This window comes from Rana temporaria, chromosome 7 (genome assembly GCF_905171775.1).
Source record: "Rana temporaria chromosome 7, aRanTem1.1, whole genome shotgun sequence".
Classification (NCBI taxonomy): Eukaryota; Metazoa; Chordata; class Amphibia; order Anura; family Ranidae; genus Rana; species Rana temporaria.
The window spans coordinates 80,368,345-80,395,329 of record NC_053495.1 but is presented as its reverse complement, the minus strand read 5'-3'; the positions used below and the strand labels follow the sequence as shown (position 1 = coordinate 80,395,329).

Below are 26,985 nucleotides of genomic sequence, written 5' to 3'. Positions count from 1 at the left end.
GGAGGGCTAGATGAGTTTGGGAGTACATATAAAAAATTATATTGGTGAACATAGACTTTACAACACATTTTGGAGGGGAGGGCTAGATGAGTTTGGGAGTACATATAAAAAATTATATTGGTGAACATAGACTTTACAACACATTTTGGAGGGGAGGGGGGAGGCATTACAATGGATATAACACAATACATTGGGAAGTGACTAGGCTAGGTAGGTTGGGGCCCAGGATAGCATGCTGGGGAGGTAAGTGAAGGGAAATAGGCATGTAGGCCAAAAAAGGGGCATCAATAAAGTTTACAGCATGCATGGGGGCAAAGGGGACATTCACATCATTTTCCAAACATGGTAATTAGGGAAGGAGGAGATAACTACAATACATTAGCATACATTATAGACATAAAATGTGATATTAAAGGAGAAAACTTACCCTCATATGTTCCTCCTGCAGAACCTGGATGATGGCAGAGCAGTTGTCAGGAATGATGAGGCCCAGAGCCTGGGGGGGAGATGCCTGTTGAGAACTTTAAGTCCTGAAGGCTTCTCGTAGTTGCCAGATAACGGAGGGTGGCAACTAGCCTCTGCTCATCACTGATTGACTCCCGCATAACGGTGTCCTGCCTGGTAATATAGGGGGACACCAAAGCCAACAGGTGCTGAAAAACGGGGTCAGACATCCTCAGGAAATTCCTATAATCAACAGGATTATTTTCCTGAAGCTCCCGCAGCAAAGGCATGTGAGAGAATTGGTTCCTACGGAGCAACCAATTCTTGGTCCATGAACGCATCCTCCTCCTGTTCATGAACTCATCGTCTATGTCGTAAACAAACAGACCTACACACATAAGATGCTGATCACGAAGTCGACGACGAGGTGCCTGCAACATGGCTACAAGGCTAGGAACGAACGACAAATCAGAATTGCACTAAACAGACCGCAGTGAAGAACAGCAAGACCTATGAAGAACGACCTGAAAATCAAAAACGCGCGGACAGGACCTCAATGTAAAACAATACGACCTGACCACACGTCCCGATAGACTAGATACAATCCCACAAGTACAAACTGAACGGCAGAGATCAATCTGAAAGCACGAAGACTGAAAAGCGCGAATCGTCATTCACCAAACTTTTACTAACACGCGTAAACATGAAATCAGCAAAAGGAGCCCCAAGGGTGGCGCCAAAGAATTCAAACCTCCCCTTTATAGTCCCGTCGTACGTGATGAGCGTCACCACGCTTGAGAACGAGGAAATTGTTGTCTGTTACGTCTGTACGCAAAGCAAGCCTGTCGAGTTTCTGGACAAGTCTAACTAGGAACTCGACGAGGAACTCGATGTGTTTGGCCCGTCGAGTAACTCGGTCGTGTGTACAGGGCCTCACACACACTCTCACACACACTCACACACACACACTCACACTCTCACTCTCACTCTCTCTCACTCTCTCTCATGTTAATCTGCAAAGCTAAAGAAAAGGTCAGTTAAAATAGTTTAAAAATAAAGATACAACATGAACAGATGATGCAGTATGATAGAGCCATATTTATGGAACAAAATGTCACTTTCAAGGCTTCAGATTGACGAATGTATTAATGGAGGGAATATTGGGCCTTTACACCTGAATTCATGTGTGGGGGAACAATTGAACTTTCTGTATGTTCTTTTATGCTGAAGGCTGCTATGTTTGTTCAAACAGTCATGCGACAAGAGTATTCATACTGTATGATCGGTTCTGAAAATTAGTGTAATGTAATGAATAAGTTTCTTTAGGAAATAAAATATTTAGGACAGAGCCCAATATAAAATGAAAACGCTTATGAAGGAAAATATGGTAATTAGGTGAAATGGATGCTTTAACCACTTCCCGACCTCCTCATGTACATATACGTCAGCAGAATGGCACGGACAGGCACATGTACGTACCTGTACATCCTCTGCTAGACGTGGGTGGGGGGTCCAATCCGGACCCCCCGGTACATGCGGAGGTCGGGTCCGCTCGGGGAGCGATCCGGGAGGACGGCGCGCTATTTGTTTTTAGCCGCTCTGTCGCGATCGCTCCCCGGAGCTGAAGAACGGGGAGAGCCGTGTGTAAACACGGCTTCCCCGTGCTTCACTGTGGCGGCGCATCGATCGGGTGATCCCCTTTATAGGGTCATTCCTACAGCCACACCCCCCTACACTAGTAAACACACACACACAGTGATCCCTAAATGTTACAGCGCCCCCTGTGTTTAACTCCCAAACTGCAACTGTCATTTTCACAATAAAGAATGCAATTTAAATGCATTTTTTGCTGTGAAAATGACAATGGTCCCAAAAATGTGTCAAAATTGTCCGAAGTGTCCGCCATAATGTCGCAGTCACGAAAAAAATCGCTGATCGCCGCCATTAGTAGCAAAAAAAAATAAAAATGCAAAAAAACTATCCCCTATTTTGTAAACGCTATAAATTTTGCGCAAACCAACCGATAAACGATTATTGCATTTTTTTTTACCAAAAATAGGTAGAAGAATACGTATCGGCCTAAACTGAAGAAAAAAAAAATGTATATATGTTTTTGGGGGATATTTATTACAGCAAAAAGTAAAAAATATTGAATTTTTTTCAAAATTGTCGCTCTATTTTTGTTTATAGCGCAAAAAATTAAAACCGCAGAGGTGATCAAATACCACCAAAAGAAAGCTCTATTTGTGGGGAAAAAAGGACGCCAATTTTGTTTGGGAGCCACGTCGCACGACCGCGCAATTGTCTGTTAAAGCGACGCAGTCCCGAACTGTAAAAACCCCTTGGGTCTTTAGGCAGCAATATGGTCCGGGGCTTAAGTGGTTAATGAAATTTAACTTAGTAATGGGAATGCAGATTGGATAAATTATGTTTGCTATGGTCAACAGAGGTTTGTTAACTGTAAACAAGGATGCATTCCAGCATATTACTGAACACCTAGAGGCCACTTCACAAACGTCTTTGTTAAAATCGCATGGCCCTAGACATGATATTAGCTGAAAAGGGGGGTGTATTCGGAATCATACCTGCGGACAGTATTTTGGGTGAGAACACATTTGTGCTCAGGTATAGCAATTTTGTTTTTTATTGGTTACGATAATGTTTTGTTATATTGATCGTGTCCTCCATTACCGTCACCGGTTAAGAAAAACACATACCACATTTTCACGTGAGGGAGAGAATAGTGTTTGACCGCCTCCTGAAGTTTTGTTGAAGAAGGACAACGGATAAGCCCTGTCTGGGAGCTACACGAAAAATAAAAGAGTTGACAGTAGGGAGGCCAGACCAGGGACAAAGAGAATGTAGGGACAGTACTGATAAAATAGTAATTTTAAGGGGGGACTGTGATGGATCTGGATAAAATTTATATTTTGAATTATTTTATTAGAACCACTAAAATGTTTTAATGTCTTTTTATATTTTCATATTGTTTCTATATTGTTGTTTTTTTATATTTCTTTTTATATATGTATGTATGAGAATGATCAATACTGCTTATTTTCCTTGATAAGATTTGTCAGATATGTTTTTAAAGTATATTTCAACTTTGATGGACATACAAAAGGACTTTTATCAAGAGCAGATGCTGTCATCCTCCATTTTCCCCTCATGTTACAAATGTGTTCAAGCCTCCCCCTCCCCCTCCTTCTCACTCGGACCTCTTGGAAAGGAGCTGAATGAACTTGTTTACACTGGATGATGTGGGCAGCATGCCCAAACATGGACTTCCATTTCTTTCCCTTTGCTCCTGGAGTTTGGAATGTGTGTGTCATATGCTACAGACGTCACAAGGGGGTGGGTGATACTGAGGATGGAGTGGGTGTATCTGTATGATGTGAACCAATCAATGTATGCTTTGTGATTTCATATGGTTAATAAAACTAAAGTGAGGAGGGCTTCCTCTTCCTGTTGGGACTGAGCTGAGAAAAGGTGAGGATGTGAATCTTTGTCTGGTCCACATATTTCACCATATTAATTTGAATCAAACGGCAGAATGGAGTTAGCCCTGAGGTTGTATCAGGGGCCTCATCTACATCAACATGTGGCACTACGGCCCCCCCGTGACACAGAGCACATACAGTTGTATTCAAAATTATTCAACCCCCACTGAAATTGATTGTTTTGGCCAGTTTGACATTGATTTTGATCATTCAGTCATCCTGCTTACAATTAAATCAAAGAGGCACGTGTAGGTCAGACAAATATAACATAACATTTATAATGAAATAACCACAAATGTCTTTTCTGTGCTCACATCATTATCAGTTTTATTCAACCCCCAAGTGACATTCAATCTTAGTACTTAGTACAACATCCTTTTACAGTTATAACAGCTTTTAAACGTGAAACATAGCTTGACACAAGTGTCTTGCAGCGATCTACGGGTATCTTCGCCCATTCGTCATGGGCAAAAGCCTCCAGTTCAGTCACATTCTTAGGCTTGCGCACTGCAACTGCTTTCTTTAAGTCCCACCAGAGGTTCTCAATCGGATTTAAGTCTGATAACTGCGATGGCCACTCCAAAATGTTCCAGCCTTTAATCTGCAACCATGCTCTAGTGGACTTGGAGGTATGCTTGGGATCATTGTCCTGTTGAAAGGTCCAACGTCTCCCAAGCCTCAAGTTTGTGACGGACTGCATCACATTGTCATCCAATATCTCCTGGTACTGAAGAGAATTCATGGTACCTTGCACACGCTGAAGCTTCCCTGTACCTGCAGAAGCAAAACAGCCCCAAAGCATGATTGAACCCCTGCCATGCTTCACAGTGGGCAAGGTGTTCTTTTCATCATAGGCCTTGTTCTTTCTCCTCCAAACATAGCGTTGATCCATGGGCCCAAACAGTTTCATCAGTCCACAGAACACAATCCCAAAACTTCTGTGGTTTGTCCTCATGACTTTTGGCATACTGCAGTCGACTCTTCTTATTCTTTGGAGACAGCAAGGGGGTGCGCCTGGGAGTTCTGGCATGGAGGCCTTCATTACGCAGTGTGCGCCGTATTGTCTGAGCAGAAACTTCAGTACCCACATCTGACAAATGTTTTCTCAGTTCCTCAGCAGTCACACAGGGACTTTTCTCCACTCTACGCTTCAGGTAGCGCACAGCAGTCGAAGTCAGCATCTTCTTTCTGCCACGACCAGGTAGCGTTTCAACAGTGCCCTTTGCCTTGAATTTGCGAATGATGCTTCCTATGGTGTCTTTTGGCATGTTTAACATCTTTGCAATCTTCTTATAGCCATTGCCCTTCCTGTGAAGAGTAATCACCTCTTCTCTTGTCTTCCTGGACCATTCTCTTGACTTCACCATGTTTGTAACCACACCAGTAAATGTCTAGAAGGAGCTGAGTATCACAGTCATTTTAAAGCTGCCTAATTAATGCTTATTAGGCTTTATTGCTGCTCCCTGACATCCACAGGTGTTTTCAATACCTGATTGAATACACTTTAATGAACCTCTGTTCTTCAGAGTGGTAGTCTTGGGGTTGAATAATTGTGTAAATGAAGAATTCACAAAAGAAACATTTACTACTGTATTACAAAACCAATTGATGTCATTTTAGTTGCATATGGTTCTTTAAGATGTCCTTGTAGGATTTCATTTTAAATACAATTACAAATGTACACTAAATTCCCTAAAACCCTTTACAGCATTGGGGGGTTGAATAATTTTGAACACAACTGTATACCGCAATCGGAAGCACTGGCATTCCATCAACGTACAGGTGATAGCCAATGCCCAATGCCTCATATGGCACGTCCGTGCCAAACACCCAGGGTCCAGCCACGACAGCTACATATACCGTCAAAGCAACATCCCAACAGATTTTGAACAGAATGTGTATGGGGACAGCTGGCTGGTTGGTGAGTGAGGCATGACTGTCCGACCCCATGATGCAGACATCACGAGGGGCACATGCACGACTAACATCCTCCTGTCTTTTCCCTTCCAGGTGACTCTGCATATGCACTTGGACCCCAGCTCATGACTCCATACCGGAATCCCCAAACCAGAGGAGAGGAGAGATAAACTACAATGCTGCACACATACGTACCCGTGCAGTGGTGGAACGCACATTTGGCCTACTGAAGTCCCGTTTCCGATGCCTGGATAAGTCCGGGGGGACCCTGTTGTAATCCCCAAACTTTGTGTGCCAGATCATCGGTGCATGTTGCGTGCTGCACAACTATGCCATGAGAAAGGGCCTGGAGATTGACATACGTGATGACCTGACCCCCGAACCACACAGTCACCCCCTAAATGAGGCTACCCTGTCTGCTGAGGGAACAGCAGTCAGGAGATGCCTCACAGAAGACATCTTTGCACGTTAAACATACACATTGTAACGCCGTCAGCGTTAATTCTCACGCAAGGAGCGCAGCCTTGTCATTTCTGACAGCTGCGCTCCATTCAGAAAGACGTCCGTGTCACTTCCGGTGCGCGGACGTCTGCGTTCCACGCTGGAACGCGGAAGTGCGTTCCAGTGAGCGGCGCTCAGCTCTGCCCACTGCCCGGGCTATTTAAACTCCCAGGACTGGCGGCAGGGTGTTCGGATATTCTCGTTGGACCCTGCCGCCACCTGGAACCCGGAACCTAGCTACAGAGTTCCTCTGTAGCACCCCTCTTCTCTGGACTCGCTCACTGATCTCTGAGCCCTGGAACCTCCTCTCTGCACACTCCCAGACTGAGGATCCCTGCTCATCCAACCTCCTGGATCTCTCCCTACTGAGACTCTCCCTGAACTGCCTGCTGATACAGATCATTTACTGGATGAACACCCTTGTAGTCCCATCCTGCACTCAGGAGAACCACCCAAGATTAACCTGCTAACCGCAAGTATTCTCAAGCTAATATCTCATGCTTACAGTGAATACTAATGCATTCCAGGACTGTATGATCATACCTTTCTATTGCCACTCACATACTGTGATATGTTACTTCAGTGTTTCTGCATGATATTCATTAAGAGAGGAGATATTCAACAGAGACTGCTACGTTTATCCTAGTTGCTGACCTTATCCAAAGTTTACGTTTCCTTTGTATTACCAGGACTGTTCATATATAAGGTTACTCAGAGTAACCTAAGAGTATTTAAGTTATTACTTCTATGGTTTGTTCTCATTGGAGGATGTGATGCTATAAACCCCAAACTCTCTATTATACTGTGAGAGTGAACCGGTGGTTGATATCTGAGAGGCCTCCTCAGCTGAGATCCAATTCCATAAAGATCAAATCCAGTGTAACATAGAGTCATGGCACAAGGAGAATGCACGCATGCACACCACTGTGGTCCCTAGCTCACACACTCCACATCACATTGCATTAGCCCAAGTCCACCATGCAGGTGGCCCAAGGCCCCAATTATGTCACTGTCCATTCATACCACATTCACACGGTCGTGGGGATAATTTCTCCCCGAAGACCGAGGGTGACACCCCTTACTGGCAGGAGTGTCACCCCCACATTCACACACATTCACAGCAAATTATATCAGTTGAACCTTGTATTGCGAGTAACGCGGTTAACAAGCGTTTCGCAATACGAGCACTGTATTTTTAAAAATCCTGACTCAGTTTTGAACATCTGCCAGTAGGTTCACTGTGGTGGCCTGCAGCTCCCCAACGCAGGTGACCACTGCTGCGCTATTGGCATTGCCATCCTGCACTGCGTCCAAAATTTGGGCTGTGTTTTCTGCCACCTGGTTCAGGTGCCCGGCTATCTCCCCCATATGCCGGGTCTGCTGGCCCTGGTACATGGAAAGTTTTTCCTGCACGGAACCAGGAACACCCCTAGTCTTCCGTATCGCCTTCCTTGGGGCAGAAGACGCTTGGGAGCGGCTGTTGGGTGAGCCCCTTGAGGGGGTTCCCCTGCTGGTGGCTGAGACAGAGGGGCTTCCCCTGATGTGGGGGGGGAGTTGTGAGAGGGCCCAGGCAGAACAGTGGACTCCTCTATAATGAGGCAAATCTGGCCAAGATCCACCGTCTCCTCCACCACCTCCTCGAGAGGAGAGGTGTGGCCATTCCCCTCCACCGCTGGATCTAGGGGGTCTGGCTGAGGCTGTTCCGGGGAAGATGTCGTGGGACGACCACCGGCAGCAGATGGGCCCGCTCCCTCCTGTACATCTATGGATGACACAAAGCAGTCACATGTTGGGGGACCCACACACTTTTCACATAGTTACATAGTTACATAGTTAGTCAGGTTGAAAAACGACACAAGTCCATCCAGTTCAACCACAAAAAATAAACAAACAAAATAAGAAACACAGTACAATCCCATACACCCAACTCCATACCCACAGTTGATCCAGAGGAAGGCAAAAAACCCCAGAAGAGCATGATCCAATTTGCTACAGCAGGGGAAAAAATTCCTTCCTGATCCCCTGAGAGGCAATCGGATTTACCCTGGATCAACTTTACCTACAAATCTTAGTACTCAGTTATTTTATGTACATTTAGGAAAGTATCCAGGCCTTTCTTAAAGCAATCTACTGAGCTGGCCAGAACCACCTCTGGAGGGAGTCTGTTCCACATTTTCACAGCTCTTACTGTGAAAAAACCTTTCCGTATTTGGAGGTGAAATCTCTTTTCCTCTAGACGTAAAGAGTGCCCCCTTGTCCTCAGTGTTGACCGTAAAGTGAATAACTCAACACCAAGTCCACTGTATGGACCTCTTATATATTTTTACATGTTGATCATATCCCCCCTAATTCTCCTCTTCTCAAGAGTGAATAGATTTAGTTCTTCTAATCTTTACTCATAGCTGAGCTCCTCCATGCCTCTTATCAGTTTGGTTTCCCTTCTCTGCACTTTCTCCAGTTCTCCGATATCCTTTTTGAGAACTGGTGCCCAAAACTGAACTGCATAATCCAGATGAGGTCTTACTAATGATTTGTACAGGGGCAAAATTATATATCTGTCTCTGGAGTCCATACCTCTCTTAATACAAGAAAGGACTCTGCTCACTTTGGAAACCGCAGCTTGGCATTGCATGTTATTATTGAGCTTATGATCTACCAAGACCCCAAGATCCTTCTCCACTACAGATCCCCCAGTTGTACTCCCCCTAGCATGTATGATGCATGCATATTATTATTCCCTAAGTGCATAACTTTACATTTATCAACATTAAACCTCATCTGCCACTCAGTCGCCCAATTAGACAGAGCATTGAGGTCGGCTTGTAAATTGGCGACATCCTGCAAGGACGTTATTCCACTGCATAGCTTGGTGTCATCTGCAAAGACAGAAATGTTACTTTTGATCTCAGACCCAATATCATTTATAAATATATTGAAAAGTAAGGGTCCCAGTACTGAACCTTGGGGTACACCACTGATAACATTGGACCATTCAGAGTAAGAATCATTAACCACGACTCTCTGAATTCTGTCTTTCAGCCAGTTTTCTATCCATTTACAAACTGATATATCCAATCCTGTAGACCTTACCTTACACATGTGTGCGGAACTGTATCGAACGCTTTTGCAAAATCCAAATATATCACGTCCACAGCCACGCCTCTGTCCAGGGTTTTACTTTCCTCTTCATAAAAGGAAATCAGGTTTGTCTGACAACTTCTGTCTTTCATGAATCCATGCTGTCTGCTGCTTAGATAGTTTTTTTCCAGCAAGAACTCATCCATGTGGTCTTTTATTAAACGTTCCAGTATCTTCCCAACTATAGAAGTTAGACTAACAGGTCTATAGTTACTTGGTAAAGACTTTGTTCCCTTTTTAAATATGGGCACCACATTGGCCCTGCGCCAATCCAGTGGTACTATTTCTGTCATTAATGAGTCCCTAAATATTAGATACAGTGGCTTTGAAATGACATGTTCCCTTCCACCCCCTCACATGCTACACACCGGGTAGGGGATATAAAACACTTACCTGTCCTCGAGGCATCATCACAGGAATCATAGCCCTCAACGCCCTCCAACTGCTCCCTCTGCAGACACCGGGCGACCACCTCCTCCTCCGGGGTCAAACTGACATTGCATGCCACCCGTGCCCCTCTGGTGCTTCCTAATGGCGGCCAGCTTCTCCCGCACACGGAGCTTCAGATCATTGATCTTTTTATTAATGTCCTTGGTGCTCCGGGTCGCATTACCAAGGGCACTAACCTCAGTCGCGATGGTCTACAGGATTACCTGTTTCTTTGTGCGGCTAGTATTCCGACTCTGGGCACCATGGAGGAAGGTGTCATATTTCTCCATGGCAGCGATGCGACTGCCTTCTCCTGGGGAGAAAAATTCCTCTTCCTCTTGTTCTTGTCTACTGTAGCAGCCATCGCACAGCAAAATTACCTTGCTCAGGGGGGGAAAAAGCAGGATATAATTTTGCGTCGGACAGGCACATGTCTGGGCGTATATATGCGCTTGGCGTAAGCCGGTAGGCCGGCGTATACCAGGAAGTTGGGCCGGCGTAGTTGTGAGCATTTCGCACAAGGAAGCGATCATACGTTGACATCACTGCGCATGCTCCGTTGATGATACGCCGGGCGTAAGCCACTGCTCCACGCTCAGGCCATCATTTGCATAAGGTCACCCCCACTTACACTTACGCCGGCTTACGCCTTCAAATTTACATTACGCCGGCGCAACGTTGAGAGCAAGTGCTTTGTGAATCGTGTAGTTACCTCTCTGACTTATCCCGGCGTACCTGAATCTGGCTATAGGTCTACATTTGCAGAGTGGTCCTGTGCTGTCCGTCCTGGAAGGAGGAAGCCACTCGATGAAAAACCTATCTTGGAGAGCACCGAGCACGAGGCTGGTGTAAGGGGTTGAGGTTCTGAAGCTAAGGTGCTTCCTTAACTGTTACATATGTTGTAAGGGGTTAAGAGGTTTTCAGAGTGAATATTATTTTACTCATTATAGTAGAAATCTAAATGGCCTTGCACACATGAAAATCTTGTTAATTCTGATCTCTGAGCAAGACATTACACATGTAACATTCTTTAGTAATTGGTAAGTGAGCTTGATAAAGGAGCGCGACTGCCGCACCACCGCAGTTCGTACGCTCAGGAAACGCATCGCATATTCCAGTGACGTCACCAGTGCCATCCTGCTGCTGCAACATCTCCACTCTATTTGCCTGGCTTGCAAGCTCTCTTCCCCACCGCCGCCGCCCTCAACACCCTACAGCGGTGAAGGACAGCTTCCAACAGCACAGTGCCCAGCAGAAGAAGGACCACAAGTGACAGAGCTGACGACCACCTCTAAAGAAATATGTACAAATGCCTATTTTTAACTTAAAAAATGTGAGTTGCCTGTACTCTTTTATATATTAAATTACTTTAAACATCTACACTTAGGCCCCATACACACGACCAAACATGTATGCTGAAACTGGTCCGTGGGCCAGTTTCAGCAGACATGTTTGGTCGTGTGTGGGCGCGAGCGGGCCAAATTCCAGCAAACATTTGCCCGCCGGGCCTTTTCCCAGCGGACAAATATTCCTGGACGTGTTTTAAAACCGTCCGCTGGAATCCTGCCCGCTCGGACATGTACGGTCGTCAGTACAGACCTACCGTACATGTCCAGGCGCCCGCCGTCCCTCGCATGCGTCGAATGACTTCGACGCATGCGTGGAAGCCTTTAAATGGCAGGCCCGCCCACGTCTCCGCGTCATCGCCGCGTCATCGTCGCGTCGACGACGCGGACACGCCCCGCGTAATGTTTACGCGCGGACTTCTGTACGATGGTGTGTACAACCATCGTACAGAAGCCCTCTGGCAGACATGTACGGTGAAAACGGTCCGACGGACCGCTTTCACCGTACATGTTTGTTCATGTGTACCCGGCCTTAGAGGCGCCTCTTCCCTTGCTTTTTGTTACAGTCTCGGAACATGGTTTCTGTTCTTCAGTGATGGCAGCCCTGAGGTTATAGTTGTGACCCCTGCAAAAACTTTTATCGGTCCATCCCTGGACTTTCCCCCCCTGGAGCATTGGACTCTTTCTGTATTGTGCAAATCTCGTGCACATTATTTATTTATTTATTTATATATATTTATATATATTTTTCACATATATTTATTTATTTATAACCACCATCACTTTCATCATTGCATATTTGTATAATATTAAGGAATCGTTGTATTCAGATCTTGCACATTTTCTCCTTGTGTACTATACTCTTATCTATAACTTCTATGTTATACTTTACTCTTTTTTCCAATTAATTTTTGCAGGTGTTTCACTTAATGAATAGAAAGACTGTATTAACCAATCACATATTGTCAACATAATACGGCCCTTCCCCTTTTTGTAATGCATATATTGTCATAGTATTATCAGTAAAGTCAGAGTATGATTTCAAATACAACGTGCTGCTGTGTGTCTTATTTTCCTGTACCTGGAATCTCTCTTAATGGGTGATCACCCGAACCAAACACACTGAGACTGCCTCAGGTCAACCAGCGCCAGCCTGCAACCCCTACAGCTGGTATCTCAGGAGAGGCCTTGAACTTCATTGAAGGACGTACCATTACTGAAAGGCTGAATGATGGTCGCCTGTCAGTTATAAGTTACAAGAAGTTGATTGGGAGAGATCTGGGTGCTGAATCCTGTGTCAAGAGGATTCTGGACCAAATATACCTCCACCTGTGGGAAGGTCTGTGGCAGAGACTTTACCATTGTCCGTGTGACATCCTGGCTGCTAGACTAGTGAGAGAGGCATATCCGTGTGCTCAATACCCACTCCAGCTAGAGTGGCGACGAAAGCTGTGTTGCTGGAGGCAGAAGTGTTTCCGTACAAAGTTATGCACATGAACCAACCTATTACCTGTTACCCTTCCACCTTTTCAACTACTTCTTTCATTCTTTTACCAAGTTCAGCAAATAAAGCAAAGAAAAGGAAGTCTAAAGTGTGGATATTGAACTATTCTCAGCTCTCATCTGATACCCTAGACAGCGAGGAAATAGAGGTAACATGCCACCCAAACAAAACCAGCAGCTCCTCCAGGGGTAGTGCTACAGTTGTATGGTGTAATTGTGGATTCCTATAACGATTCGTGGTCCACAATTACATTATAGTCCATTTGTGCCAAGGGGGGAACGAGCCAAGTTAAAAGGGGTTGACAGGCAGAGTGCCGGTGACTTGTCCTCAATGTTCCCCTATGGGGGAAGTTCCTCCACTGACTGCGCAGGCGCAAACTTCCCGACGGAAATTCCCGAACCTCGCCCGGCATCCAGGCTCATTCTTTAACATCCCCGTGGATTGGAGGATGTTAAAAAAAGAGCCAGGAGGCCGAGCGAGCGAAGCGAGCCGTCCGAGCGCAGCGAGGACGTGAGGCCGACTGGCCACTTACCTCTAAGTCCACGTCGCCCTGGATGCCGGCCGCCGTTCGGGGATTTCCGTCAGCAAGTTTGCACCTGCGCAATGCTTGAAGGAACTTTCCCGATAGCTGGAACCATCTCTGCGCATCAGTTCGCGCATGCGCTGGAACTTCCATGATACATGGAACCAGCACGGCAGATCACCGGCCCAAATCGAAACCAGCAGCTCCTTCGGGGGGTAGTGCTACATAAATTAAAGTGGATGTAAACCCACTCTCATCTTTTCTAAACTACTGCCATAGTGCTGAACTATAAGAATATAGATGTCTCCTGCATGTATCCTCACCTGTCAAATGTCTCCCCTCACCTGTCTGTTATAAGAACTGAAAAACTGCAGATTCTGTGGGTGGATCTGTTGTCTGGAGCTCGGTGGGTGGAGTCGTGATGTCAGTAGACTCCCGGCCCACCTCTACACTCCCCTTGTCAACATGCATTTTGTCCTATGTAGTACTTACACTGAATTCTGCTATGATCACTAACATCCAGTCAAAATCCAGAAAAGTAACCACATGACTTCAGAAAAGTAGTGGGGGTGGAAATTAAAAAATAATGCCTGTCTCCAGGCTAGTGCATGAGATATGTAAATAACCTGTCACTCACAGCAAGGGGGCGGAACGAACTAAGGTTTTTCTCTGTAAGTCTGTTTTATTTCACTGAACAATCAGAACTGGATTAACTCTTTGTGGCAAGACTGGGCACAGATGATAAGAAATCTGTTACATCTGTTGTGACAGCAAAAAGTATTTTTTTCCCAGATTTTTTACTTGACAGTTTATAATAATAATAATAATAATAAAAAAATCGTACTTAGTATGCAGGTAATAAGTCTACCAAAAATGAAGAAGTCTACAAAAGGGGAAAAATCATTTGGTGTGCAACATGGGAAAGACGTTCGTTAAAGGAAAACATACATCAAATCTACAAAATTTGGTCTTGTTACAAAGATTTAAATTACCCACAGACATGAAGGATTACTTGGTTGTCCCAAAAAATATGCTTTCATGAGGAACAAACACCTTTTATGGCTGTGTTGAAAGTAGTATATGTAAATATCCAATGTTGAAGGAGCACTTTGCTATACTTTTCAGTACAATCAAAAGCTGTCACATACAAAATGCTCATTTTTCCATACACTACACAGTACATGTGTTTTATTAAGCTATTGCTAAACAGGCTAAAGACACATACTTGATTTGCACATTTTAAGAAAACATCTTTAGATGGCAGCTAACAGATGAAGTTATTTAGAACGTATATGTGATGTGAAATACAACACCCTACTGCTTTGCACTTTCAGACTTGCTCCGCCTTTCTTGCCATTTAAAACATCTCTTCTTGGGAGAAAGGATTCATGCACAATTTTCCAGCTACAAGGACATTACTTTATCTGGATTACAGCTGCATCGTAAGTAAATATCTTTTTTTTTTGCAAATATAATGTGTAAACAAAATTTTAAAATCATTTGTTCTAGTTTTGACAAGTTATCAGAGTTTTTGATAACTGAGAACAAATAACTATATGAATGTTTACCCAAAATAGAGACTCCTATAAGCTGATGTACTAAAGTCTATTGTAAAGTAAACTGCATGCAATTTGTGTGTTTTGCCACGTCTGCATTTAAAACTGGATATCATATATAAAAGGCACCAGTTTACCCTGTTTCAATAAATATAATATCTCTGTAAAACTAATGGGAATGATTGTTAAATGTTCTACTCATTTCTGTTGACTCTCATTTGACTCTTTCTGCTAGAGCTGAATACTAGAAACAAGGATTTGACATTACATAAAAGCTCTGAAGCATATTGCTTTCAGCAAAAACTAGTGTTTATGTGAGAATCCAGAGTACAAACTCTTCTTTTAGCCTTCTCATTTCCTTTTGCATGAGAACAAGCCTCTTATTCATACAGAAGAATTGCACCGTGGACTACAGAGTAAGTTTTGTTTAAAAATGTATTAAAAGCTGAATAAAAAAAAAAGAGACCCTCAGCACTTTCTTTTATAAATAATATACCCTCTGGGCTCTAATACTTTCCTTTTATTATTTCAAAAATAACATAAAAACCCTAAAAATGATGAAAGATTTTTGATTATGAATCACATCTCCTACAAATGCATGCTAGATAAACAAGAGGTATAAAGTGGAATATCAAACATTATCTGAGGTGGTCACTACCCCAATAGTCCAAACTATGACTCAGATAAAACTCAAATCCTTGCACACGACAGAAAATCTTCAATAAAACACAAAACAAAAAATCAAAAACACAAAAAACACTGGGGTAGATTCCCGCAGATCGGCGTTTCTTTGTGCGGGCGTAACGTATCCTAAATAGTTACGCCTCCGCAACTTTTACCGGCAAGTGCCGTATTCTTAAAAGAAAGTTGCGGCGGCGTATCGTAAATAGGCCGGCGTAAGCCCGCCTAATTCAAATAGTGAAGAGGTGGGCGTGTGTTATGTAAATTAGGCTTGACCCGACGTGATTGAGGTTTTTCCCGAAGGGCGCATGCGCCGTTCGTGGAATTTCCCAGTGAGCATTGCTGCAAAGTACACCGCAAGGACGTCATTGGTTTTGATGTGAACGTAAATGACGTCCAGCCCCATTCACGGACGAATTACGCAAACGACTTAAAAAATTCAAAATTCGACGCGGGAACGACGACCATACTTAACATTGGTACGCCGCACTTACGCCACCATATAGCAGGGATAACTATACGCTGGGAAACGCCTAACGTAAACGGCGTAAATGTACTGCGTCGGCCGGGCATACGTTCGTGAATTTGCGTATCTTGTTGATTTACATATTTCGACGCGTAAATCAACATACACGCTCCTAGTGGTCAGCGGAAAAATGCAGTTACGATCCAACGGCGTAAGAGACTTACGCCGGTCGGATCTAATAGAAATCTATGCGTAACTAATTCTATGAATCAGGCGCATAGATACGACCGGCCGGACTCAGAGATACGACGGCGTATCTGGAGATACGCCGTCGTATCTTCTCTCTGAATCTACCCCACTATGTTTAACCCAAATAAAAAGCTTCATTTAGGTTGAAGGGGTCACATAGCAAATCATGCTGTACTCAAACACATACATTGGGTAAAATAAGTATTGAACACGTCACCATTTTACTAGGTAAATTTCAAATGGTGCTATGGACATAAAATTGTCATCACATGTCGGTAACAACCCATGCAATCCATACATACAAAGACACCAAAACAAAAAAGTTCATAAAGTACAGTATCTTACAGAAGTGAGTACACCCCTCACATTGTTGTAAATATTTTATTACCGTATATCTTTTCATGTGACAACACTGAAGAAAGGAAACGTTGCTGCAATGTAAAGTAATGAGTTTACAACTTGTATAACAGTGTAAATTTCCTGTCCCCTCAAAATAACTCAGCACACAGCCATTAATGTCTAAACCGATGGCAACAAAAGTGAGTACACCCTAAGTGAAAATGTCCAAATTGGGTCCAAACTGTCAATATGTGTGGCCACCATTATTTTCCAGCACTGCCTTGGGCATGGAGTTCACCAGAGCTTCACAGGTTGCCACTGGAGTCCTCTTCCACTCCTCCATGACGACATCACAGAGCTAGTGGATGTTAGAGACCTTGTGCTCCTCCACCTTACGTTTGAGGATGCCTCACAGATGCTCAATTGGGTTTAGCCTCCTTTACCCTCAGCTTCTTTAGCAAGGCAGTGGTCATCTTGGAGGTGTGTTTGGGGTCGTTATCATGTTGGAATACTGCCCTGCGGCCCAGTTTTGGAAGGGAGGGGATCATGCTCTGCCATACATGTCACAGTACATTCATGGTTCCCCCAATGAACTGTAGCTCCCCAGTGCCAACAGCACTCATGCAGCCCCAGACCATGACACTCCCACCACCAGGCTTGACTGTAGACACACTTGTCTTTGTACTCTTCACCTGGTTGCCGCCACACACTCTTGACACCATCTGAACCAAATCAATTTATGCTGGTCTCATCAGACCAAAATACATGGTTCCAGTAATCCATGTCCTTAGTCTGCTTGTCTACAGTAAACTGTTTGCAGGCTTTCTTGTGCATCATCTTTAGAAGAGGCTTCCTTCTGGGACGACAGCCATGCAGACTAATTTGATGCAGTGTGCGGAGTATGGTATGAGCACTGACAGGCTGATCCCCCACTCCTTAAACCTATGCAGCAATGCTGGCAGCACTCATACTTCTATTTCCCAAAGGCAACCTCTGGACATGACATTGAGCATGTGCACTCAACTCCTTTGGTTGACCATATCGAGGCCTGTTCTGAGTGGAACCTGTCCTGTTAAACCGATGTATGGTCTTGGCCACCATGCTGCAGCTCAGTTTCAGGGTCTTGGCAAACTTCTTATAGCCTAGGCCATCTTTATTTAGAGCAACAATTCTTTTTTTCAGATCCTCAGAGAGTTCTTTGCCATGAGGTGCCATGTAGAACTTCCAGTGACCAGTATGAGAGAGTGAGAGAGATAACACCAAATTTAACACACCTGCTTTCCATTCACACATGAGATCTTGTAACACTAACAAGTCACATGACACCAGGGAGGGAAAATATCTAATTGGGCCCAATTTGGACATTTTTACTTAGGGGTGTACTCACTTTGGTTGCCAGCAGTTTAGACATTAATGGCTGTGTGTTGTTATTTTGAGGCGACAGCAAATTTACACTGTTATACAAGCTGTACACTCACTAATTTACATTGTAGCAAAGTGTCATTTCTCAGTGCTTTCACATGAAAAAGATATAATAAACTATTTACAAAATGTGAGGGGTTTACTCACTGTTATGAGCTACTGTATGTATGTATAAAAAAATAGAATGGCACAGGGAAAAAAGTATTGAACACATGAAGAAAGAGAGGTGCAAGAAGGCTTGGAAAGCCAAGACAACAGCTGAAATCTATCAGTAATTGGAAAGCAATCTTACCCCTTTGTCAGTGCAAATTAATATCAGCTGGTTGTAAACAGCGCTCGTTGCTGTATTGCGTTCCACGCTGGAACGCATACGCGACCACGCATTGACGTCATTGCCCGGCGCCACGTGAGTTCCAGCGTGGAATGCAGAAGTGCCGAGCGAAAATCAACGCTCATTTGTTACACATGCCTCCCTCCTATAAACAGAACAGCGTGGATAGTACACACTGTTCTATTATTGTCGGCCATAGCCAGACCACGCTACAAACAAACTATTGGCAATATCCCCTCAACTGGATATCACTGCAGCCCGGAACCATGCCACCTCTAAGCTTCACGCTGCCATCCTTACTGCAGTTGCTGGGGACACCCTAAGATATCCTCCACCAGGAGACACTCCATGACAGAATCCCATTACTGTTACAATACTCTGCTTACTGAACATGAACAACTCTCATGCTCTGCAAACGGATAAGTACCATTACTACGTTACATTTGTTGCTCTAGAATTACCCGGTTCACATATCGATTTACTAAGTACTGTATTTGAATCTGGCTTTAGTTTATACTACCTTGCTGCTTGGGATTACTTACTGTGCCTTCATGTAACAGTTGTGGAATATCTTAAAGGGACATACACTCTTAAACCATTTAAGCTACAGTTGCCTGTATAAGCTATCTGCATACAGTATTTTCATATGCTACGTGCTTGACATTTGTTCTTTACAGTATACACCCTCCTGGGAACAAATACTGAACATGTTCGCAGAACCTTTTCGATGCTAGGGGATGAAGGTATGTTGTAATTCCTGCTCCCTTAGTATCTCAATACATTCCTATATGTGAGAGATATGATATAGTGAACCCCCAAACTCTTTTTCTCTGATTAGAGTGAAGCCTGGGGTCCAGTACTGAAAATCACATAACAGAGAACTGCATTGAAATATTTTCCCTATTCGCAGTTGTGGTTAACTCTCGTTCAACGTAGTTTGTGACACTGGTTCAGTCTCAACTAATGGCCTATAAAAAGACGTCTCATTACCAAGGTGTCGCACAAGAAACATCTCATGATGGGTAAAAGCAAAGAGCTTTCTCGAGACCTTTTCAACCTTATTGTTGTAAAACATACTGATGGCATTGGTTACAGAAGGATTTCTAAACTTCTGAATGTTCCAGTGAGCACTGTTGGGGCCATAATCCGGAAGAGGAAAGAACATAATTTAAACATAAACTGGCCACGACCAGGTGCTCCTCGCAAGATTTATGACCGAGGAGTGAAAAGAATTATCAGAAGAGTTGTTCAAGAGCCAAGGACCGCTTGTGGAGAGCTTTAGAAAGACCTGGAATTAGCAGGTACAATTTTTTCAAAGGAAGCAATATGTAATGCACTCAACCACCATGGCCTGTATGTACATTCATCACGCAAGACTCCATTGCTGTAGAAAAAGCTTGTTGAAGCTTGTTTAAAGTTTTCTGCACAACATTTAGACAAGCCTGTGAAATACTGGGAGAATATAGTCTGGTCAGATGAGACCAAAATTGAACTCTTTGCATGCCATAATACACACCATGTTTGGAGGTCAAATGGCACTGCACATCAACTACTCAAAAACACCATATTAACAGTGAAGTTTGGGAGTATACATACTGTAGCTGCTGGCTTTTAATAAATGGACACTTACCTGTCCTGGAGTCCAGCGATTTCGGCACCCGCAGCTGATGTTTCCATCAGCTGTCGGGTGCTGCCGTCGCCATTGTGGGTAAGGGTACCTGGCAGTGTAGCCTTTTGGCTTAACGCTGGGAACCCTACTGCGCATGTGCAAGGCCCGCCAGTGCCCACCATGCAGCCTTGTGCCCAGTGCCCACCATGCAGCCTTGTTCCCACCAAATGCAGCCTTGTGCCCAGTGCCCACCATGCAGCCTTGTGCCCACCATGCAGCCTTGTGCCCAGTGCCCACCATGCAGCCTTGTGCCCACCATTCAGCCTTGTGCCCAGTGCCCACCATGCAGCCTTGTGCTCACCATGCGGCCTTGTGCCCAGTGCCCACCATGCAGCCTTGTGCCCAGCAAATGCAGCCTTGTGCCCACCAAATGCAACCTTGTGCCCAGTGCCCACCATGATGCAGCCTTGTGCCCAGTGCCCACCATGATACAGCCTTGTGCCCAGTGCCCACCATGATGCAGCCTTGTGCCCACCAAATGCAGCCTTGTGCTCACCAAATGCAGCCTTGTGCCCATTATTCAGCCTACCTGTTCAGGGGAGGAAAAGGAGAGCCGCCCAGATGATCAGTGTGCAGCGCAGGGAATACAGCGATAACAGCTTTAATTTAAATTGCTGTGTTCCTGCCACTGAATGTCATATACAGCCCTGCCCCCTGGCTGGGGAACTTTGATTGACAGATCACCCGTCATCAGGATTGGACGGGTGATCTGTTTATCAAAGTCCCGGGCCCAGGAGGAGGGGCTGTATCTGACAACGAGAGGCTGGGCCTCAAGTAATTTGCGGGGCCCTACCTTGCTCGCGTAATGAGCGTATAGGGCAGATCAGCTCTGGTTGCGCTTAGATTAGCATTATAACATCATGCATGCCACACCTGTGAATCCATGTCATCACGTATGTGATTGTGTCAATGGACTGACATCATCACATCACCTGTGCGCACCTTTGTGCCATTTTATTATGCAAAGCAGTGACACAGATGCACAAGAGTGGCATGCATGATGATGTCAGCAGGCTAATCTAAGCACAGCTATAACTAAAAGCAGCAACTAGGAAGCCATTTTATATCTGTGTTTGAGCACAACATTAATATGTGACGCCTTCACCCCGTGAAGCCCTTTATTTGGACATTTTGGATTATTATTTTGTTTATAATAATTTACCCCAGTATGCAGGAATTTAAGTTTTATTGTTTGTTGAGGCAGAGAGGTAGCACTGAGACACCGTTTGGACTGTTTATGAGCTAAGAATAGCTATAGGTGGTGACCTCTTCAGATAATGATTAATAGTCCACCCTCTTACATAGTTAGTCAGGTTGAATAAAGACACAAGTCCATCTAGTTCAACCATAAAAAAAAAAAATTAATAAAAAATACCGTACAATCCCATATACCCAATTCTATACCTACAGTTGATCCAGAGAAAGGCAAAAAAAATTCCTTCCTCATCCCCCGAGAGGCAATCAGATTTTCCCTGGATCAACTTTACCTATAAATGTTAGTACCCAGTTAAATTATATTCATCTAGGAAAGTATCCACACCTTTCTTAAAGCAATCTATTGACAGCAAACCATTCGGTTGAGGCGATCCTGGCGACAAATTATTCTATCAGTCCTTCTGATTATAGAATCCCCTATTCCACCAACTGTCTAGGCCTACCTGCACTCCCCTCACCACCTAGCATGCATCGGTAGGAGATGTAGAAAATGATTGGTAGCTTCTCTCAGCAATAGGGAGACATATTTAATATCCTACAGAAGTACTAGCCAGTCTTTTTGATAATGATTTGGGAGAATTCTTACCAATCCTTCCATCAGTAACCTACCATAGAGCTAGAAACCTGGGAGACATATTGGTACATACTGTAGCCATTTTGAGAAGAATACAGAGAACGCAGCTAAGAATGTGGTTACCTAAGAAACCAAATGGGTTCTTCAATTTCATCGCAAAGCATGAAGTTTTTTTCCCACAGTAAAGGAGTTTCTCAATCCAAAAGATGGAGAAAGAATTTAAATCGGATCACTTTATGATTGCAGCTCCAGAGGGGTAATATATGTGGTGAGACGAGGAGACCTGGAACATGTAAATGACATGCTCCTAAAAAGAGACAGATCAGTCTCAAAATAAGGGATAAGCAATGCAGAAACCTTGGCTGCATAAAATTCTAGGTGGTAGGGGACATAGAACTGGATCAAAAAAAGGAAATTTGGGTAATCTGCTATTAAAAGAAAAAACCAGATGGATTTTTCGATCGGGCTCAGGATCCCCATATGGTCTAAATGAAAGATTAGTTTGGTCATATTGGCATTCTGAAGTATGAAACATATGCATAAATCTTTGAAATATTATTGGTAAAAATATCTCAATATTTATTTGTCATGTAGTGCTTTGTAGAGAATTGTAGAGAATTGCTTTTTTTATGTCCACAGGAGGGAGCCCTAGAGATTGCATTGGGGGTTCGCTCAAAGTTATTATTAGTTCAGGCTGTGTGTAACAAGATGTCCACTGCTGCTTTTATGTGGCCAAGTGCAGGGTGTAGCAAGATGGGCGTCGCAGGCAGCATAGAAAAATTGTTTAGGTTCCTTTCATGTCATTTATTTCAGTGCCTGCCCACAAGTGCCAGCCATCTGTCAGTGCCCATCCATCAGTACCAGCTATCCGTCAGTGCCACTGTCAGCCATCAGTGCATGTAACCTATCAGTGCCATCTTTCAGTGCGTGCCACCTATCAGTGCCATATTTCAGTGCGTGCCACCTATCAGTGCCATATTTCAGTGCCACCCATCAGTGCGTGCCACCTATCAGTGCCATCTTTCAGTGCGTGCCACCTATCAGTGCCATCTTTCAGTGCATGATACCTATCAGTGCCATCTTTCTGTGCATGCCATCTTTCAGTGCGTGCCACCTATCAGTGCCATCTTTCAGTGCCAGCCATCAGTGTGTGCCACCTGTCAGTGCCATCTTTCAGTGCCAGCCATCAGTGCATGGCACTCAACAGTGCTGCATAATCAGTGCCACCTATCAGTGCCCATCCATCAGTGCTACTGCCAGCCATCAGTCAGTGCCACCTTTTAGTGCCCATCAGCCAGTGCCATCTATCAGTGTGTCACATGACATTACAAAAAAGTATTTGTAATCGGTATCGGCGAGTACTTGAAAAAAAGTATCGGTACTTGTACTCAGTCTTAAAAAAGTGGTATCGGGACAGCCCTTGTCACTATAATAGAATTTTTTTTTTTTTTTTTTAGAGAAACAACAAAAATACAAAAATATAATTATTTATAGGCTTACTGATTAGGCAGAAGACAAGGAGACAGTGGGGCTGATTTACTATTGTCAGTGCGCTGCGCTGGTTCATGCCTTAATTAGTACTCCAGGTGAAGCCTTAATTAGGCGCATGAACCAGCGTAGCAGCCGGCGCGTTGCTAGTAATATGTAAAGCCGCGCCGAACTCCCTATAGAAGTCTATGGGAGAAATCAAAAGTGTTCATTTTAAAGGATAATATGCAAGTTTTGTCCTAAAAAGTGTTTGGGGACCTCAGTCCTGCCCCAGGGGACATGTATCAATGCTTTTTTTATTTTTTAAAACGGCCGTTTTTTCGGGAGCAGTGAATTTAATAATGCTTAAAGTGAAACAATAAAAGTGAAATATTCCTTTAAATTTCGTACCATGGGGGGGTGTAATGTCAGCATGTGAAATAGCGCATTTTTCCCGCACTTAGAACTGTCCGTGCACAAAATGACATTCTGAAGGAAAAAAGTCATTTAAAATTCACACGCGGCTATAATGAATTGTCGGCTCTGACAATTCAGACAGGATTCATTCATAAAACAAAAACAAAAAATGTGTAGGGGTTCCCCCAAATTAAATTACCAGGCCCTTCAGGTCTGGAATGGATATTAAGGGGAACCCCGCCGTAAAAAAAAAAAATGGCGTGGGTTTCCCGCAAATATCCATTCCAGGCCCTTCAGGTCTGGTGTGGATTTTAAGGGGAACTCCACCCCAAATGTAAAAAAAAAATGGTGTGGAGTCCCCCTAAAAATCCACACCAGACCCTTATCCGAGCACGTTGACCTGGCCGGCCGCAGAAAAGAGGGGGGGACAGAGTGCGGCCCCCCCTCTCCTGAACCGCACCAGGCCACATGCCCTCAACATGGGGAGGATGTCCCCATGTTGATGGGGACAAGGGCCTCATCCCCACAACCCTTGCCCGGTGGTTGTGGGGGTCTGCGGGTGAGGGGCTTATCAGAATCTGGAAGACCCCTTTAACAAAGGGGACCCCCAGATCCTGCCCCCCCCTATGTGAAATGGTAATGGGGTACATTGTACCTCTACCATTTCCCCCCAAAAAAATGTCAAAGTGTTAAAAATTACAGTAGCCGGTTTTTGACAAATCTTTTAATAAAATCTTCTTTTCTTCTTTCATTCGGGTTTCTTCTTCTGCTTCTTTCTTGGGTCTTCTCGTCCACATCTTGCCCGACGTGTTCTTCTATCTTCTCCGTCCGTCCTTCAGCCTTCTCGTCCCGCATCTTGCCCGGTGTCTTCTCCTGTCTTCTCCGTCCGTCCGCCAGCCTTCTCGTCCACATCTTTTTCTTCCCCGGACGCAGCGCTTGAAATTGAATTTGGCCGCCGTGTGCTGCTCCTGGGACCCGCCCCCCTCTGACGCCACAAGTAAACTCCTTAGAAAGTCATGAGCGTCAGAGGGGGGCGGGGTCACAGAGCATCACACGGCGGGGGAATTCAATTTCAAGCGCGCCGTCCGGAGAAGAAGAAGCCGCCGCACTATGCGGACGAGCTTCCAATTGAAGTTCCCGCCGTGTGACACTCATGTGACCCCGCCCCCCTCTGACGCACATATGCCACACGCGGACATTCATATGAGTTAACCTGTGGCGTCAGAGGGGGCGGGAACACGGCGGGCTCTTCAATTTCAAGCTCAGCGCCCAGAAGATCAAGAAGATGCGGGACGAGAAGGTCGACGGACAGAGAAGAAGATGGGAGACGTCGGGCAAGATGTGGATGAGAATACCCAAGAAAGAAGCAGAGGAAGAAACCCGAATGAAAGAAGAAGAAAAAACGCGGAAAGAAGATTTTATTAAAATATTTGTCAAAAACCGGCTACTGTAATTTTTCACACTTTTGTCACTTTTTTTTGGGGTGAAATGGTTAGGGGTACAATGTACCCCATTACCATTTCACATGGGGGGGCGGGATCTGGGGGTCCCCTTTGTTAAACGGGTCTTCCAGATTCTGATAAGCCTCCCGCCTGCAGACCCCCACAACCACCGGGCAAGGGTTGTGGGGATGAGGCCCTTGTCCCCATCAACATGGGGACATCCTCCCCATGTTGAGGGCATGTGGCCTGGTGCGGTTCAGGAGAGGGGGGGCCGCACTCTGTCCCCCCTCTTTTCTGCGGCCGGCCAGGTTAACGTGCTGGGATAAAGGTCTGGTGTGGATTTTTAGGGGGACTCCACGCCATTTTTTTTTTAAATTTGGGGTGGAGTTCCCCTTAAAATCCACACCAGACCTGAAGGGCCTGGTATGGATATTTGGGGGGACCCCACGCCATTTTTTTTTGTTTTTACGGCGGGGTTCCCCTTAATATCCATTCCAGACCTGAAGGGCCTGGTAATTTAATTTGGGGGGACCCCCATACATTTTTTTTTAGTTTTAATGAGCAATGACTGTATTCTTTATAGCCATGAGTACTTTAAAATTACAGTGATACCTCGGTTCACGAACTTAATTCGTGAACTGACTCTGGTCGCGAACCGAATTGGTTGTGAACCGAGGCACATTTTCCCATAGGGTTCAATGTAAATCCGATTAATCTGTGCTGACCTTTTTTTGGGGGTTTTTGAAGCACAAAAATATGAAACAAATTACAATACACATTAGTACAGTATAGTAATGTATATTTTCTTCACAACCTTGCTGTCACCTTTACTACTGCTCTGCACTTTCTTTTTGCCACCATGCTTGTGCTGCACATTCTTGTCACCTGCATTTCCACTTTGCACATTGTCACTTGCATTTCCACTTTGCACATTATCACTTGCATTTCCACTTTGCACATTATCACTTGCATTTCCACTTTGCACATTGTCACCTGCATTGCTGTTCTTGTCACCTTCATTGCTGCTCCGCACTTACAGTACTATAGTACAGTACAGTACTGTATGTGCTAAAAAGCACACCAAAAATCCAAACATCACTTAAAATGTTTGCAGAGTACTCACAGTACTTCTTTCTGTGTGTCTTCTTCTCTCCACGGTCTTCCTACAGGAAGTCACGACCATGTGAGAGCCTGGAAATAGCATTAAAATGGCCGCGGCTCCTGTTCGTGAACCGAGGCGGAGTTCGTGAACCGGAGCATATTTCTATGAACTTTTCTGTTCGTGAACCGAGTTGTTCGTGAACAGAAGCGTTCGTGAACCGAGGTATCACTGTACTTTTTTTTTCACTTCAGAAATGACATCTTGTACAGGGACAGTTCTAAGCACAGGAAACATGCGTGTATCCCCCCTCCCCCCCTGTATGAAATTTAAAGATATATTTAACTTTTATTATTTCACTTTAACCACTTCCATACCGCGTCTATTCTGGCACTTCTCTCCTTCATGTAAAAATTATATTTATTTCCTGGGAAATTACTCAGGACCTCCAAACATTATATATATAATTTTTTAGCAGACACCCTAGGGAATAAAGTGGCGGTCATTTTTTATTTGATTTCCAACGGTAATTGCGCAATAATTTTTCTAATGCCTTTTTTTTTGGCCCAAAAAAAAAACGGTCCATGAATTAAAAAATAACAAAACAGTAAAGTTAGCCCAATTTTTATGGATAATGTGAAAGATGATGTTACACCAAATAAATAGATACCAACTTGTCACGCTTTAATATTGCACACACTCATGGAATGGCGCCAAACTTCGGGACGTAAAAATATCCATAGGCGATGCTTGATT

General features: G+C 44.4%; 1 protein-coding gene across 3 annotated transcripts in view; it reads left to right on the top strand.

The window, feature by feature from the left end:
- The first annotated feature begins 14,649 nt into the window (after positions 1–14,649).
- CHADL (chondroadherin like) overlaps positions 14,650–26,985 on the top strand; it is a 549,464-nt gene continuing 537,128 nt past the window's right edge. Inside the window, exon 1 of one of the 3 annotated variants that reach the window (XM_040359603.1) lies at positions 14,650–14,744. Coding sequence is in view for 2 of the 3 variants with exons in the window: in XM_040359605.1 (XP_040215539.1) it covers positions 14,691–14,744 (54 nt within the window). In the remaining variant the exon portion in view is untranslated. The remainder of the gene's footprint in view (positions 14,745–26,985) is intronic. The other 2 variants (XM_040359605.1, XM_040359602.1) reach the window with 2 other exon arrangements.